At 40.0% G+C, this 20745-nt stretch overlaps 1 protein-coding gene across 2 annotated transcripts in view; it reads left to right on the top strand.

Annotated features, from left to right (window-relative positions):
- The window catches only part of arid3a (AT rich interactive domain 3A (BRIGHT-like)), a 70505-nt gene that overhangs the window by 20087 nt on the left and 29673 nt on the right, over nt 1–20745 (top strand). For both annotated transcript variants that reach the window (XM_041791382.1, XM_041791380.1), the window contains exons 2-3: nt 5784–6555; nt 6643–6925. In XM_041791382.1, the coding sequence (XP_041647316.1) occupies nt 6218–6555; nt 6643–6925 (621 nt within the window). In that variant the 5' untranslated portion in view covers nt 5784–6217. The remainder of the gene's footprint in view (nt 1–5783; nt 6556–6642; nt 6926–20745) is intronic.

Genomic DNA, 20745 nt, shown 5'->3' with positions numbered 1-20745 from the left:
AGCTACATACTTAATGTGACCACATAAGCCAGTGTATCTTAGTTTGCTTTGGCAGCGTGAGCTTTTGCAAATGTGGCTACAGCTTATGTAGCTGCATTCTCTATGCAGCTACATAGCTTACATAGCTGTTTTGGGAGCTAAGCTACATAGCTTACACAGCTAACCGTCTATGTAAGCTATGCTTGCTGCGTTAGAATGTTTTCATGGGGGGCAAGCATTTTTCTTGTAAGCAGACTGTTTTCTTGACTTTATCAAATTACATAAAGCATCAGGATCGTCTCTGTCTTAAGTCTACATCTAGTTCTGTGCTATTCTGTCTATAATAGCCCCTTTCACACAGTTTTATAAGCATTCAACCTTCCCCCTCATTTGGGGAAGCGGTGGGAGCATGCTACATGGTGCAATGTAATTTGCACCATGTAGCATGTCTGAAATCATGTTGCCTGAGATGAATAGTGGCATGAAACAAAGCCATCACTTCTGCTTTTGTGTGTACAGGAAGAGTCCACAGAGGAGTTTTGATGTAATCACTTCTGTCTTTGAAATGAAATGTATGACACACTAATAGAGGGAGGGGGTAGAGAGAGGGACATATTGTGCTTATTTGCACACAGGTTTTGCTGCCTGACATGTTGAGTAATGTGTAATGTAAACACACATGCACAGAACATGTATGGGCTGTACTGGAGTGAATTTGCCTGTGTCGCTTAATGCAAAATTAATGGACTCTCCTAAAGGTAGGACCCATGATACCTTATGTGTCTTTCTTTTTTTTTTTCCTTACACTAAGTAGGACAGAGCCAAACTGTCTCTCGGTCAGACCAGATCCAGTTAGGTAAGATGTTTTAATCCTGCTTATACTGCTTCTATTCACCATCTGACAACTGCAGCCATTCAGTTGTGCCTCCATCGCCTGTAAAGAATGTCATGAATCAATATTGAATATCTGTCGGCTGCCGCGCTGCATCTGCTCCGTCAGTTGTCACTTCCTTCACCCTCTGAAGAAACACAAGTTTCACAGCTCTTATTTCCTTGTGTAACATTTCTCGTTTATACAGACATAACATTATAGGGTTTGTTTCTGTGCATGTCACGGCACATTTTTAACGGTTGCTTGAATGGTTTTAGTTCATACAGCATTTTTTCAAAGTGTTGGGTTTTATTTAACACCTTTAAGACTCTTTGCTGTATCTGCAGAATGTTGTGCTTTTGAATTTCCCTCTGTGGTTGAGACATCTGACCGACTGTTTGCTGACTGAAGCAGGATGGCTGTTTTATTGAGACTGAGGGCTGTTTTTTTGTCTACTTGTTTTTCTTCAAGCTTATTTTGTGGCTCAGCAAGGCCTCCATTACTCTCCCTGACCACAGAAGTGTAAACTTCAGTTATTGAAAGTCACTATAAGACGTAGGTAGCTCTTACCTTTTTCATGCGAATGATAAGGTACAAGAGGCATGGGATCAGAAATGAAAACCCCAGCTGTGAATTTCTACCTTACAGTCTGTGCTGTGAATGTCTTGAATGGGTGTATTCCTCTATAAATAAGTTGCAGACACAAATCTAATGTCTCACTTGTGAAGCATAGTCCTTCACACATTAGGTTGTTACATATTTTGTGTAAAGATTAGCTCAGCTTTTACATAAGGCAGGCATGTGAATCCAAGCTTGTTATCATGTTCAATGTGGCTCTTTTATTGTAAAATCATAGACTAGGAAATTAAAGTCTTCACAGAATTGTTGTATCCAGATGTAAATGGATTACCAGGATGTTTGTGTTCTCTTCACTCTTATTGTAACAATTTAATAAAGGTCATGAAAAAGACCTTCAGCAGTAAATGAATGAAGGACTTAACTCACTTATGATTTTTTGCTACAATGTCCTTGAAATGGGGACAGTTCCATTTTTTATTACAAGAAGAAGAAAGATCGACTCTTCAGGGATAGGATGACTTCTGCTTTGCTTTAGGGGAGACATTGCATGTGTGTATTTAGAGTTATCTTTATATTGTCCTCATTGTGCTTTAAGTGGTTGTTGTAAGTCATTTTTGCTGACGGTTATAGGGGCAGTTTGATGTTCCATGACTCCTGTGAAGCTTTTTTTTAGGTCTTTTGCAGGGGTGAAAAGTAACATTTACTTATTTTAATGTAATTGAGTAGCTTTTGAGCAATTTTTAAAAATCAGTGATTTTACTTATACTTACAGGTGCAGTGTGTAAAATTGAATATCAACAACATCTAACAGCCAACTGTAGATTGCAATGCTCATTTTTGTAGTGGAAATTGTGGCAACCAGTGGAATTAAAAAAATAATGTGTATCTGTTAATTTGTTCCTTCTATGTTACCGTAGAAACATGCAAAATGTAACACATTTTAACCCAAAATAGCTTTTGCATTTTAGTTTAGGTTTAGTCACACCTTATAATAGCCAGCCTGGTTGGAGAGTCATATTCTCTTGTATTCTCTTGTTGTTATTGCACATTAAGGAAAGTACAGACTCAGTACTCTGTAAGTTGAGTAAACTTAAAATGACTTGGTTTTTACTTTTACTTGAGTAGATTTATAGACCAGTACTTTTACTTCTATTTAAGTAAGTTTTACCAAGGTAACCTTATTTTTACTTAAATGTGATAGTCTTATACTTCTTTCACTTCTGGTCTTTTGCAGTCAGACATGTAGTCTAGTTCGCCCCACTCAGACATCACACTGTATGCAAAACACACCTTTTCTGGCTTTTCTAACAAAACATATGTGCCCCTGACCTCTTCACCAGATTTTTCTGATCCCCCTAAGGATCAGAAAAGCCCCCCCAACCCCCCCACCCCCTTCAGAACAAGTGTGTTGAAACAGAGCGTTCCCAGATTTCCCCTCATGATGTCATGTGGGGAGTTAGCACCGCCCCCAGGTTCGGTAGGCCCTCCCTGCTTGGAAGAAAGTTCCGCCTTCCTCCCCTGAGCTGCAGATGAGAGGAGGATCAGGAGAGCCACAACCATTAAAGCCACATCCATTTCCCGGTATGGGTGAAGTCAGACAACTCATTAACGTTTAAAGCTACAGACACAGAAACAGCTTGTTCTGAGCAGGGCTGAAATAGAGGGTTTTTTAGACATGCAGAAATCCAATACTGCAGTGTTTTTTCAAAAACAAACTTCACAGGCATGTTTTAGGGACCTCCTAAACTTGTCTTAAAAGGGTACTAAATGTAACCTTTAAGCTTCCTCTAGCCATTTTATAAGCAGGCAAGTGTAATATGGGGCAGGTAGTTTTCATTGCATTACTTACGCAATCATGGGTGGTTTTACTACAGGGAGGCAGTGGCATGATGCCTCATGCACCAAGCAGCCCTAAGCCATAGAGCTCAACAGTGCCTGCTCACTTTTCAGTGGTGCTGGTACTGAAATGTGAAATTTGCCTAGCTGTTTCACAAAATCCGTGTTACAACACTTGTAGTGCATGAACTGAGCTAACCAGCTACCTGAGTACTGATTATACAACTTTTGATCTGGTGCAAATGGCGTACGAAAACGGAGAAAATGGCCAAGGCAAAAGACTGTGTATGTATTTCTTTACAAGGAGGAAGGAACTACGTATCCAATTCACTGATCTTTATTCTGTCCATTGTTTAGGATAGTATTTCAACCTTTAAACCATATCAGTACCCTTTATCAACCATGATCTTTATTGTGGTGTTTACTTGTGAATAATGCTGTAGTATATCATAGTTTGCCTATTTATTTCTTCATTCTGTGGCAGCATGTATCATAATCATTAACAGTCGACAGCCTTCACTTACAGGCTTGGTTAACATTTCCATGGTAACCGGAGTCCCCACCATTCAGAGACGTCTCAAGGATTGTGGTATTGTAGTGTTTTTTGACTGACATTGGGAATTAATTATTTTCCTTGACTAGAGGTTGATATCAACTTTGCCTCCCTCCTGCAAATATGACTAATAATAAATCTGCTGTAGGGAGAATGAATGGGATTTTTACATCCGGAACCACACTGGCCCTATAGGTAAAGGTGTGCATCAGGAGTAGTAATTAGAACATAGAGAAAGTGAAGAAGAGCATCATATTGTTTTTCACCTAGAGCTTCTGAATGTCTTACCGCCTTGTTATATGATTGCCTGATGAAACAAGAGGCAAAATGGTCTCAAATGCATCTCTGAAATGTTTAAATAGCATTTGCTTGGAAGATCAGAGGCAGAAATGTAACTATTTTGGAATCTCTTGTCACAGTCCTGTACTGTAATCGTATATAGCTGTCGTTTTCCAGTGACCTAGAAACAGAATGTAAGTGCAGTGTGCTAGGTTTGCTTATAACACTGACAAAAACAAATTTCTATCTTTACAATTCAAACTTTATCTTTGTTAAAGTCCAATGGATATGTTAAGTATCAGAGAATACCAGGGCAGCTGGCTCTTCCTCAGCTCTCTCATGTATTAGTCAGTGTACCTGAATGAGTAGAGTCATACTCATACCCCTGCCTCCTGTCTTGACTGGTCTCTCACTGACTCTTACACCTGCACTGACAATTCATTTCCCCACATGTTGTTTGACTCTGTGTTCTCCTCTTATCTCAAACTGACTGATCGCAGCCTCCACAGACATTTTCAGCTTGTTCCGAGGAAAAAGTGGGCTGGTTCAGTTGTTACTCTACCTGTAGCGTGGTCTGGGGTCTGTGTGACAGCAGTACTGGGTTGAAACAGATCAAACGAGGAAAGAGGCACCAAAGTAACCAGTGTTGATGCTAATATCCACATCACATGGATATTTTTAGAGTTGTATCTATCATAAAACAGCTTAAAATAATGCATTGTGGTGGCAATCTCAGCAGAAGTAACAGCATCATGACCGTTATAATAAAGATTATTTGCAGAAGTTAGCAGTCCGACTCATCATGAGTCATAGCATCTTTCTAACTAATCGAAATCTGATTTTTTTTTCATATTGTGCATTTCTGCTTTGCATATCTGAGCACTTTTGGGAACAGGTTAGTTTGCAGAGCAATGTCACCCACAGACACTGAAAATAAAACTAGTTTCTTATTAGTAAAATAAATTAGACTGAGGGGAAAACACATCAGTCATACCTGAGCAAAGTCACACCTCTAGATATTAATCATGTCTGCCTCGAGACAAAGCCGTCTGACACTGTTATTCAGGCTGTAATTTATGTTGGCTGTGAGCCAACCAGGTGAAGACAGTGACTGCTCTTCCTGTGATTTCACTTCCTCTTGTTGTTGAGGTTGTGGCGTCCTGTGTGAGCTGCATGTCAGGTCTGATTGTGTGAGTAATGCCGCTCATGTTGCACAATAGACATTGACTCACGTGCTGCAAATTAATATCTGGCAGGTTTCAGTTTGCTTTTTTGTCGGTAGGATTTGACATTTTTACCCTGATGGATTTTCTAAACTTGCAGCTGTATTTGACAGAGCTGCTTTAGTCGTCAGTGTAGTTTTCTGCTCTTTTAAAACTTCTAAAAGTTTTGGATAACGTCAGTCAGGCACTTTATTGCCACTGCTGATAAACAGTAATGCTGATTGATCAAGTTCTTTGACAGAACTGCAAGACTTGTATTGTTGGATTGTCTGCACAACAAATCTGAGGTCGTCAGCGATGTCCACTTCAGTGAAGAGCCATTGAAAGGAAAGGAAAGAATTTGTAGACGTATTTAACTAAAGAGGATCTTTGGTGAAAGTTTTACTCTTCACCTGCAGGTTGTGGTGTTAGCAGATAAGGGGAAGTACCAGTCTGACACTGTTTTTTTTTTTTTCTCCTTTAGGTCTTTGTAGCCTCTCAACGCACTCTCATCCTCCCACTTTGGCTTCCGAAACTTGTGCCTCTCTGAACGCTGTGCGACCCAGCTGTGCTGCCGGCCTTCCCCCTGACTGCAGGAAAACCAATCAAGACAAGAGAGAGAGGCCTCTGTCTCCACCAGAGCTGCTACTGACCACTGACTGCATGTCTCAGAGTTCTAAGCGAACCCCCTCCTCTTCCTTCTCCTCCTCCTCCTTCCAATCCTCCTTAAGGACCCACATATCCACACAACCATAACCTCCAAACATCCAGTCAGCTGTAGCTACTTCACCAAAGGCACAGTTGGCGATCTCTCTCTCTGGACAGAAGGACTAACCGTCATTCCCCGCACCTGGCCCCTGATTGGTTGGTCCTCTTGCGGGGGAGGCAGCTTTTAACGCCGAGCCGCTCTCCCTTGAGATGAAGTTGCAGGCCGTCATGGAGAACCTGCACAGGCAGCAGAGGGCCAAGCTGCTGATGGAGCAGCAGCTTCAGCAGCAAGCGGCCTCACAGCACACTCAGATCCGCTCAGGTGGGGGACTAGGAGGGGACGAACCAATGGGGAGCCCGGCCCCCGAGGCCGAACAGGCCCAGATGGCGGCATTGGCGGCCATGCGTGCAGCAGCAGCAGGGCTGCAGAGAGTGTCAGACAGTCCCATGTCAGATCGCAGCAGCGGTGGCGAGGACGACGATGATGATAATGATGAAGGGGAGGAGCATTACAAGGACATGATGGGGTCGGATGAGGAGGAGCAGATGTAAGTACTGGATTTTCTATTCCAGGTAGCCCTCAGGTTTCACCTTTCTTAGTTGAAAATTTAAAACTTTTGTTTTTTTTCTCTCAGTAAGCAGAAATGGGATGAGGAAGACTTTGAAGGCGAGATGGAGGAAGACTTTGACGACGACTTGGCGGAGGAAGGTCTGCCGACGGGCCATGATGCAGTGGCGCCTGGGAAGGGTATCCTTCTGCTCCCCCACCGTCAGCTCCACCCGCACTCTCAGCTACTGAAAGCCCGCCCCAGCGTTGACCAGGAGCCTCGAGTTGCTATTCTTCCTCCACATGCCACGCACAGCCACCTGGGTGCACAGGACCACGGAGAATGGACCTATGAGGAGCAGTTCAGACAAGTAAGATGTCTGTGAATTACTTTGTACATGTAATCCTCCTTTGCTTTGAGTTGGACCGAGCTGCACTAAGTATTTGTACAGTTTAGACACTGTGCACCCTGAACAGGTATCGGTATTCTTAAATTTTTGCTAGTATCATATCAAGGTTTAAATTTTTGGTATTGTGCAGACCCTAAAATCAATCAGCTTTGAGTTTGCCTTTCTGCCATTCTTGCAGGCTACATCTGCTCTACATGATCTTTTTTTTCTTATGCAGCAGGTCAGTTTGACGTTTTCTAACTTATATGGCAAAGAGAAAAAAAAAGTCATTTCCTGTCATGAATAGCACTGCAAGCTGAGGAAGAGAAGTCGAGGGCAGAGAGAGGGGGTGGATCAGGCAGCATTTTAACAGCTTTACCATGCGGGCGTTTACTGTAAACATGCTAGTGGGCTGGATATTATGAGGGAGGCCCCTGTGGAATAAGACGGGCTGTTTACGTGAAGAGATTTAAGTCTGTCAACAGCTAAGTTTAGATGGAGGGCTGCTGGTGAGAGACTCATGAGCACTAAAATCCACTCACTGGTGGCTACTTATGACAGAAACTAAGAGAGATACTTTGCAGTTTTTGCTGATATACTGTAGTGCACATTAAAAAATCATGGGTTGTTATTAAAATGCTATATTTGAGGAAACTAGGTCTTCAGAGGGGGTCTTCTTTTTAAAAGTTAGATACAGTACCTTTTTGAAAATGTGTGTATTTTTTTTTTTTTTTTTAATTGAATCCCTAGTATGTTTTAAGTAAGTTAACATCAGTGGTGCTCACGCTGTTCTCATGTGCTTCATTTTCAAACCCAGCCACCGGTTGTGTAATTTAAGGCCTATTTCTTATAATTAAAGAGCGTAGGGAATAAAACTGCCCTTAAAAGCTGTACTCTGCTTCTCTAAATAGTCGGCCCCTCCCTCTGTAAAAACCTTTTGTGTGAACAGTTGGTGGTTTTCATGTGTCAGAGGGGACATACAGTGCATTTTTATCATGGCATGTCAGTCAGTCACTGACGGTTATATAATCGAGAGAGCCAGTATCTTGGCTGTTAAGATAGTGTTACCCAATCCATTGTTGATTAAACGTATGCAACGCCTATACAGCACAGCTCACGCAGAGACAGCACACAAAATATAAACCGTCATTTAAAGCCTTCTGTGTTTTAATATGATAAAAGTAGCAGCTGTCACATCTGTTTGCAGAGAGTCGTGACTTCCAAGCCTCTGACTGCTGAGAGGTTATGATGTTGTGAATCCAGGATTCAAGCCCTGCACATTATTCACACAGGGCAAATTTTGGGCTCTGATGATTACGGTGATTAGTAATAATTGTAGCTTTGTCCCTGTGAATCCTCGGCCAAAGTGCTGCGTCTGCAGTGTGTAAAAGCAAAAATGACAGACCTGTTATGATGAAGACGGTCCCTCCCCAGATAATTCTAACCCCACACAAATCAAACTCAGTGATTTCAGCCTTAATTTGTATTTAGTGGGTGCCATTTTTCTTTTTTTTAATCTGAAAGTACCATTTATGGTTTCTTCTGGCAATGTGAAAAGGCACAGACCTCAGTATTTCATGCCTTTCCAGAGCAAATGTCCACTCTTTTTGCACTCTTGATGAGACAGGTTAAGGATTTTAAAAGCTTAAATTCTGTCATAATATATGTAATCGTGCGCATCTTATTCAAACAAGCCCTTACCTAAGCAAGACATCACTTATTGTGCACTAAAATAGGTTTTTTTGATAAGAGGTTTATGAGAAAGAAGTGAATCCTTGCAGGCAAACTCCTGCTCACCGTCTAAACTAGACAAAAGTGTTGGCAGTTTTTCAGCACCAAAACTTGGCTGATGTGTTTGTGCAATTCTGACAGTGTGCAGCAGTTTTCTTGCAGTTTTTGTTGATTGAAAACAAGAAATTGCTCAACTTTAGTTGCTAAAGACTTTTATTTTTTAGAAAGTTACCTCAGAGTATACATTTTTAGAATCATGACAACCCTATCGTGTAACAATATGGGTTTGTACAGGCACTTGAAACATCTCAAAAGCTAAATGTAAAATCAAAGAACCCCCAAAAAACATCCTAGAAGTCAAGATTGATTGTCCGTTTCTGTACCTTTTGTGCTGTCATCAGCCGAGAAGAAAAACAGTAGTTGTAGATGAATCGAGTAAAAAACAGAAATTGAAGAACTGTCATTTCTTTGTTATTACCTCACTTTAATGTTCACACATTTTAATAAAAGCTGACTAAAACGTGAACATTTGTCTTATTTTAACATGACTTTTATGTGTGTCTGTTTTTGACAGTGATTTCAAGGACATGGTGAAAAACCAGTGCAGTTCTCAGCTTTTCTAACAGTTCTGTCAAACTTGAGCAGTTTATGATAAGTCCTCCTGTATGAGACTGAGGAAGATGCTGCATTTTAACAGGGGTGTGTAGACTTTTTTAAGCCATAGTATAACATTATTTATCCAAAGATATAAGCTAGCTCTTATCTATAAAAAGACTTATAACAACAAAAAACTTAAGTGCCTCTTATTCTTAGGATGTTGTGATGTATTTTTATCTGGTGCATTCATTTGGTGCTGCTGCAGTGTAAGCACATGCATGGAAATGTGAAATTCTTTTTTTCATAGTAGATAACAAAACTGAATCATGCAACAAGCTGAAGAAATTCTGAGAAATTAGGTCATTATATAAGTCTTTTAACACTACTATTAGGGTTGGGCGTGCACATGATTAACATTAAAGTGGATCAAGCATTTCAAAACCAACATCCTTTTGTATCTGGATAAGGCCTCTAGCTATATCCTTGCACACTCACAGGACACACTCTCACACTTCCCCGTGTTTAGGAGTAAATTGTGTGTGCCTTTTTTTCAGACAGCTCTGGTCGGGGAGGAAGGGGTTAAGGCTGTACAGTTTATTTTGGGCAGGTGGGTGGAGGCTGTTGGAATGTGCCTGAGGGTGGGTGATAATGTGGCCACTACGAACCCCAGATCCTCAGCAGAAACCTTGCATGCCTCTATCAGTCTGCTGCAGTTGGATGTCTTCCCAACTGAGAACAGTCTTTTTCTTTCTTACGTCCCAGTACCACATATAATGTATTTATGGTTGCACAACAACAAAGGACCCTGACCATGTCCACAGTACCTCTTCATGAAAAAAGAAAACCCTTAGGGCACGAAAAACAAAAACAGGGAAACTTCCTTCCTTTAAAGAGAAAATACAAAGGGAAAGGAGGAGTTGAGAGGCCACGCATGGGAAAATATCAACTAGAAAGTGCTCAGAAAGTTAAAACAAAAAGTATGAACATCACACTTATGACAGGTCAAGTAGTAAGGGAGTGGATCCATGTTGAGAAAAAACATGGATCCTGGAATATTTTCAGGTGTTTTTTTTTTTTTTTCTTCGCCCGGAGGCTGTGTCAGTATATCAGCCAAGGCCCAATCTGCATTCCTATTGGATCAGTCGGTCACCTTCCTCTCTCTCTCCACACTCACAGCTGAAAGGTCAAACTAAATCAAGCCCGGACACCCTGTCTTTTCCAATGCCCAGTTACGCTGCAGTTTTAAGTGAGTTAATCAAACTATTTACGGCTTGCTGCCAATGGTATCATATCTGTCGGCATTAAATGAAGGATAAGGATTGATGCACATATCATATTATTCCAGCATCCTTGCAAAATTTTGTAATTGAACCTGATTTGCTTTGCTGGAGTGTCCTTTCAGCTGAGTTATTTCAGCCCTCCTCTAAACCTTAAGACCCCCCCCCCCCCAATACTGCCTCCCCCGTTAAATGTCTGTATCAATATCACTCACTGCATTGAGCTCTGCACTTTTATTTACGGAAAACCTACATGCTCCTTTTAAGTTGATGGTACAGGATGGCCCCCATGGCCACTGAGCTTGCATGCATCTGTTCCAATCACACATAATGTAAAAGCTGAAGAGATCTGGAAAAGAAGTACACTCTATCCCTTTCAGTGATATAGAGTTATGCAGATACAGTAAGAAACTTCTCACTGGGACAGCCGTGGGAAATGTATTCACAGGAAGCCATGGTGGTTTGTTAGAATTCTGTGAAATCTTACTGTGGTTTAATCTATGTAGGTAGTTTTTCTATGCAAGTGTGGAAAAGAGGTATATATACAAAAGGTATATGTCAATAAACTTTGACTTCATACAACAACTAATTCAGCACTTGGCACAGTTGGTGGAAAAATCAGTTCTCATTAACTTAATGCAAAGTTTAAAGCTTCAGAGATTCTTCATAAGCTACTGCTGCATATATACCCAAATATATATGTATACTTATGCTTTTACTGTTACGCTTTCTTAGCCTTACTATGCAACCATGCCAGCTGGTTGGCTAGTATATCAATGTTCTCAATAAGAAGTTGTGAAGCTTTTTTCCCCTCTTTTTTCAACATCATTTCACTGCATACCTTGTTTTCTTCAATTAGCCAAAGCTGTTTTGGAAATAAAAGAAAATATAATGTAGCTCCCATGTCAATAAATATCGACTTTCCTAAGAAGAAGTAATAGAAGTAACAAAATTCAAGTCAATGTTTATTTATATAGCAAATTTAAAAAACAACCTTAATTGACCAAAGCTTTACGAAATAATGAAAGCACAATAAATGACTCATGAAAACAAAATGAAATAGCAGTATTTAAAAGAATACATATCAAAATGTAGAGCTCAACTTTTATTAAAAGCCAGTGCAAATAGGTGAGTCTTCAGCAAGGAGTTATCCCAAATGATAAGATCTTTACCCATGACAAGCAGACCTTTAGGCATCAAATTAGCTGCAAAAGTTACATTAGCATGTTAAGTCATCTTTCCTTAAAGCAATGCTAGCTTGTGAGCTAGCTAACTGGTCTCGCGATTATATTGACATGACAGATAAATTAATGAGAAGGTGTGACAAATGGAAGTGACGCCCCCCCCCCCCCCCCCCAACTTATTGTTACTGTTAGCTTTAGCTGCTTTGGAAATTAGCAAAAAAAAAAAAGACATAGCTTATATAGCATAAAATTTTGACTCTGAATCTACAAAATGTGATTCGGAAGTGTCTACACTGTTGATGTTTTCGGTTTGTATAAGACAATGCAGACCTTTAGGTTTTGAATTAGCTACATAAACTACATTAGAATCATCAGCAACCTTTACAACCTTGGTCACATATATTTTAATATCTTTCCCTTCCTTTAGGCTAATGCTAGCTTGTTAGCCAGCTTACTTGATTCTCAATTTTATAAGTGTGACAGATGAGAGGATGAAAAATTGAGAGAAAAAGAAACTTATTTTTTCACCAGGTTATTGTTACTGGTAGCTTATCAAAGCACACGTAAAGCATGGAAATATGATTTTGTATCCACAAAAAGAGATTCAGAAGTGGCTAGGTTATGCTTCAAATTAGTTACATAGGCTTCATTAGCATCTTAAGTAACTCCGACAGCGTCATTTTGATAGCTTTGCTTTTCTTCCATTAAGGCTAATGCTAGCTAGTTAGCCAGTTTGCTAGACTCAGTTTTATAAACATGACAGATGAAGACATTAGAAGTTGTGACAAAAGAAGTGCACTTTGTTTTTTCCCCGAGTTATTGTTACTGTTAGCTTCATCTTTGTTAGCTTGAGAAGCTGCATCTGAAATGAGCTCTAAAATATGCAGGATTTCTAAAGTTATCCAATAAAAAGTGTGACTAGTAGTTCCTCTTTTATTTGTCACTCTTTCCAACCTATCTCACCCTTTCAGCATTCATGTTTGTAAGTTAAGCCATTTCCCAGAAACCCTCTTGTTTTGTGGCTTTAGAGCTGCTTTTTATCCACTAAACATGTGGATGTGCAATTACAGTCTGGTTTCATTAATGTGAAGCCTCTTCAATGCTCTGCTATACATTCATATAAGTGCTCACTCTGCTGGCCCTTTTTATAAACAATATCCTCCTCAGGACAGAAACGGTCCAGAGGCCATGTCGAGCCTTTGAAGTCTCCTCTCCTGTGTCTCTGTCTGCTTTAAACACCAGCAGCTGGGCAGATGGAGCCCAGATGGACAGTAAAGTAGGGATGTCTTTAAAAATTCATGGCACTCACTATGATCAGGGCGAATGGAGGGGAGCTGGCATTAAACATTAAATTGCTCACACACACACAAACACACTCTTTGGGAGTTGGGGGAGGGGTCTGTTACTGGCTACAGGAAGTGTAGCTCGAATGAGAGCCAATTGGGAGCGACACTTATTGGGATTGCCAGTCAGGTTTTTGCTGATACAGCTGTCTGATAAGTGCTTGTTGGGTTTATATTCCTCAGCGGTCTCATTCAGGCCTTTTGATCTACCTAAAGATTGTATGAAGTGGCTGCGCCGTGATCTTTTTGCATTTTAAATGGCATTGTGCACTTTAAAGATGGGGATTTGTTTAGGTAAAACAAATAGTAGAAAGGCAAAGCTGAAATCTGTGGAGAGCTGCTTTGAATATTACACTTACAACAAACTTTATTTATTGTTCCTGTGCCTTTTTCTTTTTTTACTCTCCTCACACTGTTGTTTATTTGCAGTCAAAATAATGCTACCAGTTGTCACAATATCAAAATTTAAGATTTCTGACGGCATCCATACCTGTTTGGATACCATGACAAAGAAAAAAGATCCAGGCTCCAAATACTGGGTAATTTCTTGTTTTTCATAAACAAAATTCACAAGAAAACTCCTTCAAACTGTGTAAATTGCACATTATGGAAGCATTGCTGATGTATTTGTGCAATTTATACAGTGGTCTCTCCTCTGGTCTAAACAGTTTGGGTAAAATACCACTCAAGATCTGCTGTTTTTACAGCTGTGGTATGTTTCAGTACTCTCAATAATTGAAATAAAATGTGGTATCAAACTGGACTTGTGAGATTATGTTTAAGAATGTCTTAGCTATGTTTTTATCCAACCCTGCTGTTTACAAAGCAACATTTCTACACCACTTTGGGATCTTTATCCAACCAGGACTTAGCCCTATTACATAAATTAGATCAACTCCAGAGCAACAAACTATTTGCGCTTATGTAAAGCGCATTGTGGCGTTGGGGGTTAAATCAGGGGTTAAATTTATCAGTGCTTGGGAGTTTTCATCCAGATCTTGGAGGTAGCCCTGGAGAATCCTCTGTGAGCAGTGATCTGTGTGTAACAAAAAGAAAACAAGGGGTTAATGGGTCCTGTGCATGACGTGAAAACAAAAGGCCGGGGCAGCATGGGAAGACCTCTGCGTGTCTTCCTGTTGAGAGGAGGAGGAAGAACCCGGGAGGGGAGAGAGTAGGTGTGACCGAGGGAACAGGGGGGAGAAAAAATAAGTCTGTCAGTTGACTTGGCACAGAGCTTTGAACCACTGCCAAGTCGAGTGTGTACTACATGCTCATTTTGACTGTGAAGCACTGCGGAGTCAAACGGCCCGCGTGCAGCATGGAGCTGATGTCAGAAGCTGTACAGCCACGGGGATTCTGGAAATTGGCAGGCGCTCAATATGGAGGAGGAGAGCGGGGCTGGAGCAGGAATGTAAACAGAGATTGCGTAAAGGCTGAGGCCAGCTCTTTTCTTCCTGACGTTTTCTTTGGCTGTTGTGCTTTGTATTATCGATTTTATTTTGGCATGTTACTTGATTTCTCATGTGATTATTCCCCCAAGCTTCCCCCTTCTGCCTGTGGAGGCATTCGTAACAAAAAAAGGAAAATGAGTATTCATAAGCCAAGGAAGAATCATCACAGCTTCTCCACTGTTGTGTGTGAATCTTATTTATAATCTCTCTTTTCTTCCTCTCTAAAGAAAAAATGTAAGCACTGGTCTCTCTCTTTCTTGGCTTTTTTTTTTCATCCTTCTATGAATCTCTTTTTCCAGTAGCCTTGTGTCCCTGCACGGAAGCTCATAAATAGATCTATGCTGAAAAGTCTGCGTTGTCAACAAACAAAAGTGCTAAGTGACATCTTTTCATACCGCAACCCGATGAAAGGCATCTGTGTGAACAAAAGCAGAGTATGTATGCTGTCGCCTTGGCATGCTTTTGAAAAGGTAGAGTGTGCTGAAAGCCTTCATTCTTAGAAGAATCAATTAAGAAATTGCTCAAACACATACATATACTTAGCTGCACATTTTCAAGGTCTACATCCTATCTGTTTGATCAATAGCTCAAACATTATGAGGGGCAGGGGTACAGGCTCTGACATTGTGTCATAAAAGACCCTGTGAGTGCTTTAATCTATAATCTTTGACTCATTTTTAACCGTGTAACAACGCTGCAGCAGCCCTGCTCTGTCTCTGTGATAAAAGCTGACCTTCTGTCATTGTGCATGTGCGTGGCAGGAGGTCTGAGGTGTTATATTCCATAACCTCCTACACTCTTATTCACACCAATATAAACTGATAATAGGCCCATTTTCACTCCAGACATTTGGGCATGTCCTCACAAGAAAGGCATGGAATAAACTGAAAATGTTAGTGATGGCTGCATATAAGTTACATGTTTACCAATTCCAGACCACTGCTAACACTCACTCAATGACAATAACTGCTGATATCCTGAAATGTTTAAGGACAGGCATATCTTTTTTATGAAGATTTTATTATCCTTTCTAACATTTTTATTGGTGAAAAAGTGTATTTGAATGATAAACATTATGACAGTTTCATCAGAGTTATTAAATATTCTGGTCTGTGCTAAATTTATGCCATCTGAAAAAACAAAATAAACACATTTTTAGCAATTATGTCAACTTAACCAGATCCCAACGAGGCTTTGAGTGATAAAGCAGTCCAATGACCTCTTCAAGCTCTCATCTTCATCATTGATTCTAGCTAACATTGTTCATATGATGCTTTTTCTTTTCCATCTGTTTTTAATAATAGCTCACTTGCACTTTTCTTTAGATGCAAAAGGTGATTTTTGCTTTAAGAAATTCTTCCAAAATTCCCATGTTTTGAGCTGTTTACTTCTATGCCAAGCATTCAAAGTGCGAATATAACCATCCTTAATTTTTTAGCTACCTTTGTGTCCTGAAAGTAGGGATGTATTTAGGCAGTTTTAGTTTTAGTCTATAAAAATTCCTCACATTTTATTCTTTACTTTTAGTCCGAGCATTTATTTTCTTGCCTAAATCTGGTACCAACTCATGGTATTGTGTTCTATGCACTCTGCCAAACCTGGGGTCCCTGCTTTCTACAGCTGAGAGGCAGAATAGCTACTGCTGCATTGTTTTTTTTGACAAATTTACCCACAATGGAGATACATCATGGATTTTGAATGTCTGATGAAAACTAAATTACATTTTAGTCTAGTTTTAATCATCTTGACAAAAACTATACTTATGTTTTTGTCAGTTTTAGTCATCACAGATCTATTTTTGTTAGTCTTTGTCTTGTTTTGTCATGGAAAAAAAGGCTGTCGACGATGTTGAACCATGGTTTAAGTCGACGAAATTACCATTGGTGTGTGGCCCGTTTCCACAAAGTCGTCCTTTTTGGTTTAGCAGTTTTGTCTTGTGTTAGCACATTAGACTCTGATCCATGTTTCCTCAGCTGATGCCTGTCTCACCAATCTCCAATATCTCTCCTTGTGACTGAAAATCCATCTCTTATAAGAGATCCCGATCATTCGGCTCAGCTGGTTGTTTGGCTCCCAAGCGGCTCTTCATTTGGTACCAGTCTGGCTTTTTAAATGTGGATTAAATAACCACAAAGGATGGAGGAAAGGACACTGGCATTCAAACAGGAGCTAGCTACAGGGGCAAACACAAAAGAGCAGTTTCGTAGCACAGGCTCCTTCACGAATGGCTCATCAATACTCCTACTCTTACTCCACAAGGTTTGTTGGATTGGTGGTACCGCACAGTTTCAAAAAGAAAAATGCTTGTGACAAAATTAGGATGTTTTTGTTTTAAATTGGATAAGCTAGCCTCTTATCTCAGTACAGGACTCCTTAAGACTTCCGTCTCCATTTATCTGACTAGACTAGGCTATATGCCAGAAGGTTGTCGGAGTTTCCCAGACACTCCAGGCTTTTTTCTGTGTACACCCCTGGTAAAATTACAAGAAAAAGTCTAGATGAGCAGATGTGTAAGCACAGAAGAAATACTGTAGGAAATTCACTCCCATGAAGAGTGTGAAAGTGAGTCATTTATATCCCGCGTCTGCCACTCAGCCAGTATGATCTTAATGCAAGTACTGAAGCATCTTCATACTCTTTACCAGCATGTCCCTTGATGCTCTGAGTTCATTGATGCTATGAATATCCCCAGTCACATGTTGCATTGATATAGAGGCAAAAGCTATCGTCACAGTGTCTGACTCTGTTGCCTATTTAACCACTTCTGATGCACCATTTTTACAACATGTCCTGCTGCCTGAGTTCCACCCACCTCCACATTCTGACAAGTAAAATCTTCAGCTGAGAAGAATGGAGAAACTTTGGAAGATTTCAGAAGGCAGTCTTGAAGTTTTGTCTATATTTTAAGGAGAGCACGTGTAAAAATTGCTTAGGATTTAAAATTGGAATTGTGACCCAGGCACCCATAATTCATGTCTAACAATTCATAGAGTAATTACAATAAAGTTAATTCATTTATTTTAAATTAAATAACAAAGGCAGTGTTTAAGTAATGTTTCCCTTCAGTTAGCATTGTACATAGTATGTCACTGATATAATGCCGATTTCAGCCAGCTTTTCTATTTATTTCATGTATCCCTGATCAGAATTTTAGGTTCATTTGCATGAAAAGGGCAAATCCAGGGGTAGCTCGAGGTCAGCCTGCAGCCCCTCCATGTATTGATCAGGGCGGTGTTCTGCCACATGGTTACGACAGCATCGTCTCTGATGAGCCACATGGAAAGATATCTGCCTCGCATGAGGCTGTGTGTGCTAGATATGTTTTTAAGACCACCATAGTCAGCTAATAATCTCATTGCCCTGCCCTTCTGTCACTCTTGATTGACAGTGTGAATGGTTTGCTCCACACAGCAAGGTGCCACTCAGGAGCTCAGTGTACTATGACGCTCCTTTTTCCTGGGCCAGAAGAAAAATGTTTTTCATGTCTTAGTTCTTTTTGTGCTCAAACACTGCTACAGATCTTCCCCTGAACTTCCAGCCACCTCGTCTATCTCTGTCTCCATCTTTCTGTCTTCAGACGCGAAAGTTATCACAGCATCTGCACTGGCGCTGAATAAATACCTGCACAAACCCTCATTAGATCTTAATCCCGGTCAGACTTTCTCTGACTTTTTTGAGAGCAAGCACAGATCTGATTGTGGAGAAAATCACATCAGAAAAGTAGTGCCAAATTAAAACTGATACAAACTACAATTTTGGTCATTTTATCTGTCAGTACTTTGGTTTAGGATCTTTATTGCTTCCCCTCTGTTGTTTCGCCCTGCCCAGTTTGGGCATCCATCATTGTGCCACTACTCATTAGTCGTGCAGTTAGAATGGATCGTTCTCAGCCACACACGTCATATTCTCCTGGGCCCTGGGAAAGCTGCCTGCTATTTCTGATTCATATCCAGATCTGCAAGCCCATGGTAGCTGAAAGGAATGAAGTGCATGCAAGTGTGGAATAGCGCTCATTCTGGTATCATGTCAAGTCCTCATTAAATGGTTTCCACCTATTCAGCAGGCGGAGATTTTATATCTAGTGATATCCAACGGAAGCAAGGCATATAAATCCTTTGGCAAAACTCTGCAGGCTGAAGCCTAACATAGATTTTCACACTGTGAAAGCACATGTCCACTAAGAACGATAATTACATTACAAATGATCGTTTTTCCAGGCTTGTATTCCACTTTGAAAATACTCTTTTGCTTTGGAATTCACACAGTCACATACTGCAACATAATTCATTCTGTAATTCAGCTTTAAAAACATGTCTGAAGACATGAATCAAGTCCTTGTTGAACCTTGTTCAAATATAGCCACTGCTCGGTCCTGTACCACAGTTGAACCATATTCAAATATGGGGTTTTATTCAGCAGCTATGCAAACTTCCTGTGTATTATTCTTTGTGCAACTTTCTTTTTTCTGCTATTTTTACGGGTAAATGTGGCGTTAGCAGATAAGATGACATCAGATACAGTCAGTCTCCACAATTTTCTCCTCATCCAGGGTCGATAGTCTTACGAGGTCAGCCGGTCAGTTAGGATTATGATGCGTTTGATCCTGCCTGTCAATAAAACACCGGTCGATGCATCTACAATTGGACAGCTCTATTGTTGCTGTTAATTGTGTGCATACGGGGGATGGGGACGGGCAGGGCAGAGAGCACAGGAGACAAAGATGAATACATTATAGATGTCACATTACAGAGACACGGAGGTGCACTTTCTGTCACGCCACTGTCAGCTCCATCCATGGACTAGATTAATGTCTTTTCCCCATGAACATGACAAGCAGGGAAGTAATGTAATTTCTACTGACAAAAGGTGGTGTCTATTTTCTGCTGTACAGCACTCATGATGGCACCTTTTTCCTCATCTGTTTTGTATATAATAAGAATTTCAGCCGTAAATCCCATTTTTCTTTGGATCAAAAACATGAAGTCCATATAATTATCCTAAACCCTTCCTCTCACTTTGATACTGATAAGAAAATGTTTCATCTACAAATGTGAATCCAAGGGTAGCTCATGATTTGGGTACCATAAAAATTTATCATATGTGATAATTAATGCTTCATGATGGTCCATGACATTAACAACTGATTAAATTATGTTTAGAATAGCAGCTACAAATCAAGCTCTTATTAATATTATGCTACGAAAGGATGTGATACCATACAGTGTATGTATGTGGTCCACAGCAGTATTAGCTGATTAAATCATGATTAAAATTGCCTATGGTTAAATCAGTGGTTCCCAATCTTTTTTCCTTAAAGCCCCCCCCCCCCCCCCCGCATCTAAGAAAGCTAAGCCCCCCTTGGACCCACTCTGAAAAAGTACACATCATTACCTCTGCCAAGGAGGTTATGTCACTGGGTGGGTTTGTTCATTTGTTATTTAGTTTGTTTGTTAGTTTGTTTGTTAGCAACATAACTCAAAAAGTTGTGGACGGATTTTCATGGAATTTTCAGGAAATGTTAGAAATGGCATAAGGAAGAACTGATTAGATTTTGGGAGTGATCCGGATCACTGTTTGGATCCAGAAATGTTTGTAAGGATTCTGTACTATTGGGAGATAGGGCTAATGGCAGAGGTCTGTGCTCTCTGAGTGCTTTTCCAGTTTGTAATTGTTTTCACTGACAAAATCCCAACATAACAGACCTATACTGACTTGTTCTTGACTAAAGATCTGTGTTCAATATATCCATTATTACAATAGTGTATTAGGGCCACTCTAGGAAAAAAGAAATGTTAATTTAAAGGAAAACAATAAACATTTTCATGTTTAAAAAGTTAATGTGTAAGAAAAAAAGACATTTCTATGACTTTAAAAGCGGTAGGCTAAATGTGCCTGAACCCTGGATTATCATTTTTGAGATTATAAAGCTCAGAGGTCAAAATCTGACAGCTGTTTTCAATTTGGTTTCTTTTAAATTTTTGACTTTACATTGCTGTAAAATTATGATTTAAAGAACTTGAAATTTTTGAGTTTCTTACGTTTAAATTTAAGACTTTTTAAACTCTAAAATTTTGATTTTCTTTCTTGTAAATTCCTGAATTTTGAAACTCTGAAATGTTGTAAATATAAGACTTTATAATCTCAAATAATTTGATTTTTTTTTCCCACCCAAATTTTGACCTTTTTGATCTGAAATCAACAAATTATCCTTATGTTTTA

Source organism: Cheilinus undulatus, linkage group 7 (genome assembly GCF_018320785.1).
Source record: "Cheilinus undulatus linkage group 7, ASM1832078v1, whole genome shotgun sequence".
Classification (NCBI taxonomy): domain Eukaryota; kingdom Metazoa; phylum Chordata; class Actinopteri; order Labriformes; family Labridae; genus Cheilinus; species Cheilinus undulatus.
Note: the sequence above shows the minus strand (reverse complement) of the source record. Positions and strands in the feature narration are given on the sequence as shown.